Here is a 12,083-nt window from a genome sequence, read left to right on the forward strand (position 1 = left end):
GTGTCCTGAGACCAGAACATTTTCAGTCTAAATGCAAGTTACTTAAGTGAAACCGATCATGCCATTTTTCAGCAAGGACATGCTTCAAATCAGATACCCAAATCCGTGTAAAAATTTACCCCAACTCTAAAAATACAGTGATGCCCCATTATGATGAGAGGAAAACTCTCCAGTGGTGGGGGTAGAAGTGGCCAAGAGTCCAGGCATCAGGGAGACCGCATCCCCCTGAGCCACTGCTGTAGGGGACAGGAGAGGGGGTGGGGACAGCACTTACCAGAGGGAGGAGCCTTCGGTCCCCGTGACTTCCAGAAAGTCATAACCATCCTCCAGCTGGAAGTCAATGAAGACCAGAGCGATGGTGTCTCCCAGCTCGGCCAGGATGGTCCAGGTGCAGTCGGCGTTGTTATGGTACTCCGAAGGGAAGTGGGGGCTGGAGATGATGCCGCTCTGGCCCCGCAGGGTCCCGCCACAGGCATCGTCCGCTGTGGGCAAGAGACGAGAGGCTCCTGTGAGTTGGTCCTGTTCACAGGCCCTGGTACTCACTGAGCCCTTCACTGTGAGAAGTGGAAAGGGTCTTGGAACCTGATACACAAACAGGATGGGCTAAGATCCTAGTCTGAATTGAACTAATAATGATGCTACAAACTCTTCTATAGCCCTAACCACATACCAGGCCCTGTCCTGAGAATTTTAGATATCATTGTTCCCACTGAACAGATGAAGAAACCAAGGCACAGGGAGGTTAAGTAACCTGCCTGCAGTCACACAGCCAATGAGCTGGGATTGGAACTATGCGCTTCAGAGCACATTAACTACTACACCACACAGCTCCATGATGACAAGGAGGTATGGAGAAGTCAGCCGTCACATTATTTCCATGGTCACAACTGTGGTGAATAGGATATTTCTTCCCATCAGGTTTTAGTTCAGCCCAGAACAAAACCTCAACTCTATACCCTGGGGCAAAATTCAAAGGGCATCCCAGGTCCATCACAGCTGGGCCAGACCTCTGCAATCTTTCCTTCCACCCCTGTTCCCAGGCCAGTTCTGTTTCAGTGCTACACATGTTCAGACCTCCTGGCCTTCGTTCACACCGTTCCATCTGCCTAGGAGGTCCCTAGTCCACAGCAGCTCTTCTTCTGCTTGCAGACCTATCTCCAATGCCACCTCTCGGCAAAGCCGTATTCCCCAAGCACTTAGTACTGCTCTCCTCAGTGTTCTCCTCTGTGTCCGACTTCAGACCTGGTGCTTCGCACAGTTTGAATGACCTCTTCACATATCTGTCTTCCACTTAGGTTCTGAGCTCCACTGGAAGTCCCCAAGGGCAGGGACCATGTTTTACTCATTCCTGCAACATAACCTGGTGTAGTCTCGCTGCTCCCAGCTGAGACTTGATATTCAGAAAAAATGATTCGAGGAACAAGCTCTGACATGTAATAGTTAAGAGCACTGGGTTTTGAATTATTGCAGACCTCAGTTTGAATCCTTCTCCTGCTGCTTACTAGCTGGGTCACCTGCCCTCCTGGAGCCTGTACGAAAGTAAGTGATTATAATACACTTAGCACATGTTATATTAGAGATTTGGACTAAATCATACAGAAAGGAAAAATGCAACATCCGGGTTCAAATGTGTATCAGAGGCAGCAGAGTCACAGTAATAAAGCCTAATATGTATTGAGCACTTTTACTGTAACAGGCACTAGTCTAACTACTCCACACATTTCACTTAATCCTTACTATGGACCTGTGAATTATCATTCCCATTTTACAGGTAAGGAAACCAAGGCTCACAGAGATTCAGCTATTTGCCAAAGGTGACACAGCTCATAGTGATGAAAGGAGCTAGAATTCTAAGCACTATAGTCTGATTCCAGGGCCTATGTTAACCAATATACTCTTCTGTCTCCCAGGAGTACATTTCACACCTTCAGGGCATAGGTAAAGAAACAATTACTTTGCTTGGGTAAGTCAATTTGGGAAAGCTTAACAGAGGAGGTGCCATTAGAGTTGGGTTTTGAAGGATGAATAGAAGTTCACTAGATAGAGAAAGGAAAGGCATTTAAGAGATAACCAAAATTGTAAGCACAAAAGCACGAAAGCATAGGTATTACCTAAGATAAGTAGCTCCAGATGGCTTATCACAGAGTAACTAGAGAGGAATGATAGGTCCTGGTACCAAAAAGGTAGAAGGGGCTACATGACAGAGAATACTGGGCCAAAAGCATTTGAAAGCAGAGGAGTATATTGGAAAGAAAATGGATTTTAAGGACAGGAGGTCTAGATTTGAATTCAGGCTTCACAATTTCTCAGCCATGTGACCTTGGGTGATTTATTTCCCTCAGACTCATCTTGCTTCTCTGTACAATGGTTACTTGTGATAACTAAATGGGATAATTAATGTGACAGTACCTAGCATTCACCAGTGACTATGGATGCCCACCAAATGCTAAGTTCTCCTTTTCCTTCCACTTCATTTTGAGGAGCAAAGATAGTGAAGAAATATGATTAAATTTGAATTTTAGAAGGATCACTGGGACTGTGTACAGAAAAAGTCTGAATGGGGGGAGCGGGCAGGATGCTTTGGGTGGGCCATGGGTACCTCCGTCCAGATGAAGCCAGATGAGATCTGAGCTGGGCCATCAGGAGGATGTGAGACTTATTTCAGAACTATTTAGGAATTAGAATACACAGAGCTTAGCAACTGGACAGGATGAATTCTGGATTTCTGTCATGAAAGTGGATAGATGGATGGATGGATGGATGGATGAAAGGTGCCATTTCCTGTGGCACGGAACCCAGGAGGGGAGTACCTTGTGGTGTGGCAGGTCACAAGGAGTGCAGTTTTAGCCCCCAGGGCTGGGTGTGTGGGGGGGACACATTGGTAGAGAGATGGAGATGATAGTTGGATACACAGGAGTGGTGTGGGATGGAGACAAAAGTGAGTTCATTCAGGAGCCCTGAATTATTCTTCTCGATGTCATTCTACAGGGTCAAGGTCTACTTCAAGAGAATGAGCCCATTTCTCAATGCCAACTCTTAAGTACATATGAGCACAGTCATGAAGGGGCCTCACTCAGTAGGTGCTCGTGAATGTTTCCCTCCCACACTCACTAACTGAGCACCTACTGTGTGCCAAACACTGGGCTAAGGCCAGTACTGCATTAAGGAAAAACTTGATTTCATCCCTGTCCCCAAGGGTTTCTCAGAGTGGGGGCATCAGGCAAACATGCAGTGGCTCCCCAGAACTGTTGTAACTGAGGAGTCAAGGCACAGTGGTAGCACACAGGACTGAGGGAAGGCTTCACAGAGGAGGCAACATTTATGTTGAGACATTCATTCATTCATTCACTCATTCATTTATTCATTCAACAAATGTTTACTGAGTGGCGACTATGTGTCAGGCTCTATTCTAGGTGCTCAGGATCATACACTCAAAACATGTATTTGCTGAGGTCAAAATGGTGGAGTAGCTGAACTGGTAAATCATGTGCTTGCCTCCTCCCACAACCACCTGAAAATTACAACTAAACTACAGAACAACCAAGATTGAGAATCACCTGAAGTCTAGCTAAACAGAAACCCTACAACTAAGGACATACAGAAGAAACCACCTGAAGAATGGTAGGAGGGGCAGAGACGTGGAACGGGCTGTTCCCACCCCAACATATAGCGGTTGAAAATGAGGAGGGATATTTCAGCTGTGGAGGTCTCCCCTGAGGAGTGAGAGGTCTCAGCCACACACCAGGCTCCCCAGCCCAGGGTTCCAGCGCTGAAAAGAGAAGTCCCCACAACTTCTGGCTGTGAAAACCAGCGGAGATTGTGGCTGAATGAGTCTGCGGGCTCTGGAGTCCCAGGCGCTCCTCTTACAGGGCCCATGCACAGACTTACAAACTAATGGACTCGCTCGCTCTGAGCTTCAGCACTGGGGCATCAGGTCAAGAGGCACCAGGGACATACAGGGAGAAAATGAATTATCTGGCTTCAGGGAGAAGGTTGGAGGGGCAGCTTTATCCAAGACAGAAATGCTGGCAGAAAATACTGTTGCTTTGTTGAGCCCTCCCTCCACCCAACCTGCACATGCAGGCAGGAGCCATATCTGAGTCTTCATTAACCTAGCTAACATAATTCATCCCACCCTGGTGATTCCCTGAGTCCCGGCCCCACTCAACTTGGGAGTCTACCTAAGCCATTTCCGGTGGATTTTCCATACAAACAGCCTGTCTTGGCTCATGCTGTGGAATTTCCTAAAATCTCTGAAAGTTTCACAAACCCCAAACAAGTAGCATGCCCCATACCTTTTGCTAAGTAGCCACAAGCCTAGCACTAGCAGCAGCCAGCATCAGTTCCCAGCTTAGCCTTTCCCAGGCACCTCTAAGCCTAGCACAAGTGACAATCATCTGTAGATCACTTTGTCGTTCATACCAAGTGTCCTTGGGCAAGGCAGAGGTAGCGGCTGAACTTGGCCTGCACTAGAGCACATCTCAAGAGGCCCCAGAACCAACACATCTGTTGGCCAGCTTCAGATCACATCACCCAACCACCTCCATATACAACACATCCAAAGGGCAGACTCAGGAGGCACCAAGCCCTGCTAAAGCGAATCCTGCTCCATAGAACCAGCTCCTGCACAATAGCTCCTCCACTATAGTCACAGCTAGTCTTCACAACCAGTCACCCTGAGGGGCAATCCCTCCCATTGACATGTAAATAGCAATCAAAGCTCAACTACAATAGGAGGGTACATGCAGCCTGCACAAGGAATACACCTGGAGCACACTGCTCAGGTGACCAGGAAGAGTGTGCCACTGGGCCCCACAGGACACCTACTACATAAGGCCACCCTACTAAGAGTGGGAAACAGCAGCCTTACATACTACATGGAAAAAAACACAGGGAGGTGGACAAAATGAGAAGACAAAGAAACATGTCCCAAATAAAAGAATAGAACAAAGGTCCAGAAAAAGAACTAAACAAAATGGAGACAGGCAATCTACCAGATACAGAGTTTATAATACTGGTTATAAGGATACTCAATGATCTCAGTAAGAATCTCAATAAACACACAGGACACATAAAAATGGAGCTAGAAAATATAAAAGGGAACCAGTCAGGAAAGAAGAATACAGTAACTGAAATGAAGAATACATTAGATGAATCAACAACAGATTAGATGAAGCAGAGAATCAAATCAGCAATTTAGAAGATAAGGTAGCAGAAAACACCTAATCAGAACAGCAAAAAGGAAAACAGAATCCAAAATAATGTGAATAATTGAAGAGGCCTCTGGGACTACATCAAGGATGACATGATCTGATTTGTGTATCAAGCATACCAACATTTGCATCATATGGGTACCAGAAGGAGAAGAAAGAGAGTGAGGAATTGAAAATCTATTTGAAGAAATAATGACAAAACTTCCCTAACCTGGTGAAGGAAATAGACACACAAGCCCAGGAAGCACAGAGAGTCATAAATAAGATGAACCAAAAGAGGCCAACACCAAGACACATCATAATTAAAAAGCCAAAAGTTAAAGACAAAGAGAGAATTTTAAAAGCAGTAGGAGAAAGGCAGTTATTAGTTACCTACAAAGGAGCTCCCATAAGACTGTCAACTGATTTCTCAACAGAAACTTTAAGGGCCAGACGGGTTGGCAGAAAATATTCAAAGTGGTGAAAAGTGAGGACCTACAACTAAGATTACACTACCCAGCAAAGCTATCGTTTAGAATTAAAGGACAGATAAAGAACTTCCCAGACAAGAAAAAGCTAGAGGAGTTCATCACCACCAAACAAGTATTACAAGAAATGTTAGAGGAACTTCTTTAAGAAGAAAAAGAGTAAACATATAAAATGGCAATATCTATATATCTATCAACAATGACTTTAAATGTAAATGTCCCAAGCAAAAGGTACAGCGTGGCTAAATGGATAAGAAAACAAGACCCTTACATACGCTGCCTATAAGAGACTCATGTCAGATGGAAAGACACACACCCTGAAAGTAAAGAGATAGAAAAAGATATTTCATTAAAGTGGAAATAAAAATAAAAAGCTGAGGTAGCAATACTCATGCTATACAAAATAGACTTTTAAAAAAAGAGTCTAACAAGAGACAAAGAAGGATCCAGTAATTCCACTTCTGGGTATTTATCCAAAGAAACACAAAACACTAATTCAAAAAGACACATGCATCCATATGTTCATTGCAGCATTATTTACAATAGCCAAGATATGGAAGCAATCTAAGTGTCCATCAACAAATGAATGGATAAGGAAGTAGTACATATGTACAATGGAATATTACTTAGCCATTAAAATGAATGAAATCTTGCCACCTGCAACAACATGGGTAGACCTACAGGGTATCATGTTGAGTAAAATAAATCAGATAAAGAAAGACAAATAGCACACGATTTCACTTATATGTGCAATCTCAAAACCAAAATAAATAAACAAACAAAAATGAAACAAACTCATAGAACATTTTGATGGTTGCCAGATGGGAAGGGAGTTAGGGAGATGAGTGAACGGGGGGAAGGAATTAAGAGATACAAATTGGTAATTACAAAATAGTCATAGGGATATAAAGTAAAGCACAGGGAACATAGTCCATAACATTGTAATAACTATGTATGGTGTCAGACGGGTACTAGATGTATTGGGGTGATCACTTCATAAAATATATAGTCTAATCACTATGTTGTGCACCTGAAACTAATATAATATTGTACGTCAACTGCAATTGAAAAATAAAAAATGATTTAAAAAAATCCCTACCCTCATGGAGTTTACATTCCCGTGAGAGAGACAATACTGAAGATACATAAGTAACCTCTATGGTGAATGAGGTAGTGATAAATACAGAAGGAGAACAGGAGCGTCCTGTGCTGGGAGGGGGGCTATGGACATCTCAGAGAGGCCTCACTAACAAGTTCACATTTGAGCAAAGACCTGAAGGAGAGAGAGGGGAAGCCATGTGGCTATCTGGGGGGAAGAACACTCCAGATGGAAGAGCAAGTGCAAAGGTGACCATGTGCAGAGGCCTGGTACTGTGGAAGAGCATCAAGGACCCGAGGGGCAGTGGAAGCGAAGAGAGTCCAAGGCCCCACATGAGGGAACAAGGCCCCACACAGGGCCTTCCAGGCCACTGACAGGACTTGGGCTTTTACTTGAGCGAAATGAGAAGCCAGTGAGCATACTGAGTAGAGCATGACAGGATCTGATCTGTGTATTAACAGGATCCCTCCAGCTGCTGCGTAGACGACAGACTAGAGAGGGCCAGGGAAGAAGCCGGGGGCCCGCCGAGGCTACCGTGATGAGCCAGGTGAGAGATGATGGTGACCTGGACTCGGTGTCACCCGTGAGATGCAGTCAGAGTTGAGCTATGTTTTAAACGCCAGGCTGGCAGGATATAATTCAACTGAGAGCTGACTGTCGGGTAGGCCTCAGGGTAGAGCGTGTCCTGCACAGAGCAACCAGCAAGAGCAAGGTAGCTGAAGTGGGTGAGTGTGGCGTATTTGGGGACTTCCTAGTTAGGGCTGTCCGAGCTCAAAGGGAAAGTAGGGAGGGCGGAGCTGGGCTGGCAGGAAGATGAGGGCTGCACTGTGAAGGGCCTTGGATGCCAAGTGAAAGAGCTGTGGTTCTACTCTCCTCCCCCTCCCTCCCTTCCTCCTTAGCTACCCCGAATCTAGGTGCCCAGGCCTCGGGAAGGAGGGGGGAAGGGGAGGTAGGCAGATTTGCTTTGCTGGGCTTTAAATCCAGTTTGCTAGGGCTGTTTATTTGTTGCATCAAGTTGCACGGTATGACCGCCCTGGGTACCTCTCTGGAAGGAGGCTGTGAAGTCTGACATCCAAGGCAGAGTCCCAGAGGCTGCTTCTGATATAAAAACTTCACCATGACCATTACCAGAGAGATTAGCTACAGGAGCCAATCAGCAAGCAGTACATTTGTCAATGTCGTTCCCAGAAAGCGCTGGGCCTGCATCCCCAACAGCCCTTCTCTGGCTTTGTCTACACCGGTGGAGCTATCTACACCCCTGGCCACAATAGCTTAATCTCGATTGCACTGGAGGTTATAAAAATCATGGTGAAAGAAGGGACACGTAGCCTGGACCTTGAGAAAGGAGGAGTGTGCTGGAGGGAGAAAAAAGAAAGGTTCCCAGCAGAGGAAATAAGGCATTCAAAGGCCGGGAGGCCTGCTGGGTGTGGCGTGCCTGGGCAATGGCCAGCTTTCCACCGTGAAAGTGCAGGATGCAGGAGATGAGGTGTGAGGTCCACATGGACAGGGAAGCAGAGACCGGCTCAGAAAGGCCTGACGTTCATGCTAAGGTTTAAATTCTACCTTGCAGGTGTCAGGAGCCATTTGCAGCGGGGAGCAAAGCCCAGGACTGTTTTAGAAAGATGCCTCTGGTCCCCGCATGATAAATGGGTGCTGTGGTTTGGAGGCGGCGAGGGTGGCAAGTGGGGAGACCAGCAGCAAGGAGAACAGTGAAGAGGGTGTCCCAATCACGGAAGCCTGAACGACTGGCAATGGCAGTGGGAGGGAAGAGAAGAAAGTGAAGGAGAAATTCAAGTGCCAGGCTGGGGTAGAAGCAAGAGGATGTGATCTCCCCCAGGGAGTGAGCAGTGAAGGAGAGGAGGAGGGAAAGAGGACGCAGCCAAGGTCTCCGACAGGGCGACCGGGCTGACAGTGAAGCAGGACAGCGATGGCCGCTCCTCCTCTGCCCTCCCTACTCCCAGGCTGTGTGTGAATTCCTGAGTGATAAACAGGTGGCCACGCCCACAGGTCTGGAGCCAAGTCAAGAGGCCCCGGGACCCAGAGCCTGCAAGGTCTGGACGCAGCAGGATGAAGAGCGAGCTGGCTCCAGGAGAGCAGAGAAGGCTGGGGATAGAAGGGACACTTAATGAGCTGCAGGCAGAAGTAAGGGCACATGAGAGGAGGCTTAGAAAGAGCAGCGGGAGGGGCGGGCGGTGATCTCCTGGGGTAGAGAAGGTGAGAGAGTGGTGTCAGGTGCGCAGGGACTCTGGGCTGCTGGGATCTGAGCAGGCCCAGCCCTGTGCATGGGGAAGTCGACACCGTGGCATCTAGGTGGATGACACAGCAGCCAGGAATGCCAGACGGGAAGCAGGTCTTGGGGGAAAGAGAACGACCCCACAGCCTCCTGCCTAGTTCTGGTCTTAGAAACCCAACTAGACATCCTACGTTGTTCTCAAACTCCAGCCACCAAGACCCTCCTCACCCTCACCTCCCACTAAACCCTGCTTTCCTCCAGAGGTTCCGGTCTTGGGGAGCGTCAGCACTATTCAGCCAGTGCCCCGTGCCAGGGGCTGGGGACATCCTCAACTCCCACTCCCTGCACCCAGCCTGTGACCAAATCCTATCCGTCCTCCTAAGTGGCTCGATTCTGTCTCGCATCTTCACTACTGCTCTCCTCTAAACCAGCCGTGTTCCACGTCACCCCTGCCAGGGCGCCTCCCTCCCATTCCACCCACCCCCTCTTCACGGAGGCCCCAGTCATCCCAGAAAGCGCTCGTCTTACAGGAACCTTCAATAACTCCCTGTGGGGACAGAGCCAGGAGTGCAGTTTCCAGGCTCTCGCCCTCACGTGGAAAGGTGCTCACTCAGGTAGTAAATGGCCATCAACTGTGATTGGATGGCCAGCAGCTGTGGCTAGTTGGCCATCAGCTGTAACCAGGGAGCCACTGGCCACTAATATAACTGCTGTGGCTACGCTAGCAGCAAATGGGGGCTAGCAAGAAGATGGTGGCTGAGCTAGCAAGCGCGGATTGCACTTAGCACGGCGGATTGCAGCTAGCAAGTGGGGTTGGTTGGTTGGCAGAGACAAGTGGACGGTGGGTTGCAGATCGTGTGGCTCCTGCCTCCTGTGTCTCCAACCCAGCCGCCAGCGAGACTATAGTGGTATGACTCCCCTATCTATGGCTTCATGGGTGTTCGTTTTTGGCCTCACCATGTCCTGCGTTCTTGTGTGGGGAGCGGGACTAGAGACCCTGCATGACACCCTGCAAGACACTCCCACTATCAGGATAAAGTAGAATATCCCATGGATGATAAGGACCTTACAAGGTCAAGTATCTCCCTGTCCCAGGACCTGTGAAAATGCTATTTTCTCTTTCTGGAAACTTCTTCCTTATCTCATTGGGCCTGGCTGGCCCCTTCTCAGCCTTTAGGTCCCAGTTTAAGCGTCACTTCCTCAAGGATTTTTCTGGAAACATAATACTCCTTCCACCGCCCCATCATACATTTTCAGAGCACCACATACTTTCCCATAATTAATTCTTTCCCATAACTAATTAATCAATTATATCACTTATTTAATGTCCAGACAGTAAACTCCATGAGGGCAGGAGCCATATCTCTCTGTCTCCAGCAACTACTGCATTTCCTGGTATATAGCAGGCAGTCAATAAACACCTTATGAACCAATAAATAAATAAACCAGGAAACTGAAGCTCAGAGAGGCCAAGTAACTTTCCTAAGGTCACACAGTAGGTGGCCACGTCAGGATTCCAGCTGAGTCTCTCTGGCACCAGGACTGCGGTCTTCTGTATGACATCACACCTCCCTGCTTGAAAGTAGTTTGGTAAGCCATCCTGAGATCTTCAAGCTTACCAGTTTCAGTCGATGACTCTTAGACCATGCAGGAGATGGGGACTCGGGAGCCACAGTCCCTCTGGCCAGAGCCACCAGTCTACCCCAAAGATGGCACCTTTGCCATTTATGCCATCCCTGCCTCTCACGTTCCCCTGACACCCTGGTTCCTGCACTGTCCTGTTTTGATTGAAGATGCCGTAAAAGTTGTTTGGAGATTTTCTCACACTTTAAATAAGGCATCGTATTTCATAGTTACAACTTCAGAGTCATAAAACATAACCTTCAGCTGACACCACAGTCCTAAAGTATTAATTTACACTTTCTCCTTCTCTGGCAACGGGCATTCTGCACTGCCATTAAGCCGTGTTATGCGAAGGTGCAGGTGTGTTAAGCTGATAGTTGCCTTTCCAAGTTTACGACTTTATTTATGATCGACTTTAAGTTTCACTGAAATTTCTTCAATTAACTATAATTTTAGAGAACTATCCTTCAGCCCCCTTGGACGTCTGTGGACTCTCCCATGATTCACACGTCAGGGAGGGATGGAGGAACCTGCATCATCTTCCCCACGCCTCCGACTCCACGGCACACTCTTGGATGCCTGGGAGCTTTGAGGGCCTCAGCTTCCGTCCACAGCCCGCGTCCACGGGGCTTCCCAGTCCCTGAGGAAATAAAAATCCCACTAGGCCACCTTGCAACTCAAGTGCAAGACTGACAGAGTCAGGGCACGAGTGCCCCCAAACCACAGTGCTCCCCCTTTTCCTGTGCTGTGTAGCTCAGTGTCCCCGTTGGGGCTGCAATGACCTGCTCAACCTCATCAGTCCCCGCTTCTGGCGGCTCAGGATTCGGTCCCTTTATCCTTCGCTTTATCAAGCACTCCCCTTCTTAAAATCAAGAAATTCCTAATTGCCTAAGAGAAGCACTATTTCCGCCACCTCCAGACTCCTCCCACAGAGACAGTACTCCCCGCTTATCTACGAGGGATATGGTCCAAGACTCCCAGTGGATGCCTGAAACCATGGCTGGTACCAAACCCTGTATATACACTGTTTTGTTCTACACATACAGACCTATGTTAACGTTGACTTTATAAATTAGGCACAGTAAGAGATTAATAACAACTAATAATAAAATGGAACAATTAGCACAATACACTGTAATGAAAGGTATGTGAATGTGGTCTCTGTCCCTCCCTCAAAATACCTTATTGTGCTGTACGACCCTTCTTCTGCTTGTGAGGATGTGAGCTCATCAGTGCCTACGTGAGGAGGGAAGGTGAGGTACTCAGAACAGGCGCAGTTTAAAACTTAAGAATTGTTCACTTCTGGAATTTTTCCATTTACTATTTTCAAACTGCAGTTGACAACACGTAACTGAAACCATGGAAAGCAAAACTGCGGATAAGGGGGTCCTACTGCACCGCCACACAAGGTAGTCTCCTGAGGAGATATAGACCAGGCACGGTATTTG

At 47.5% G+C, this 12,083-nt stretch overlaps 1 protein-coding gene across 1 annotated transcript in view; it reads right to left on the minus strand.

The window, feature by feature from the left end:
- The window catches only part of CSMD2 (CUB and Sushi multiple domains 2), a 579,918-nt gene that overhangs the window by 368,845 nt on the left and 198,990 nt on the right, over positions 1–12,083 (minus strand). Inside the window, exon 5 of the mRNA XM_033115124.1 lies at positions 275–482. Within this exon, the coding sequence (XP_032971015.1) occupies positions 275–482 (208 nt within the window). The remainder of the gene's footprint in view (positions 1–274; positions 483–12,083) is intronic.

Source organism: Rhinolophus ferrumequinum, chromosome 9 (genome assembly GCF_004115265.2).
Source record: "Rhinolophus ferrumequinum isolate MPI-CBG mRhiFer1 chromosome 9, mRhiFer1_v1.p, whole genome shotgun sequence".
Taxonomy (NCBI): Eukaryota; Metazoa; Chordata; class Mammalia; order Chiroptera; family Rhinolophidae; genus Rhinolophus; species Rhinolophus ferrumequinum.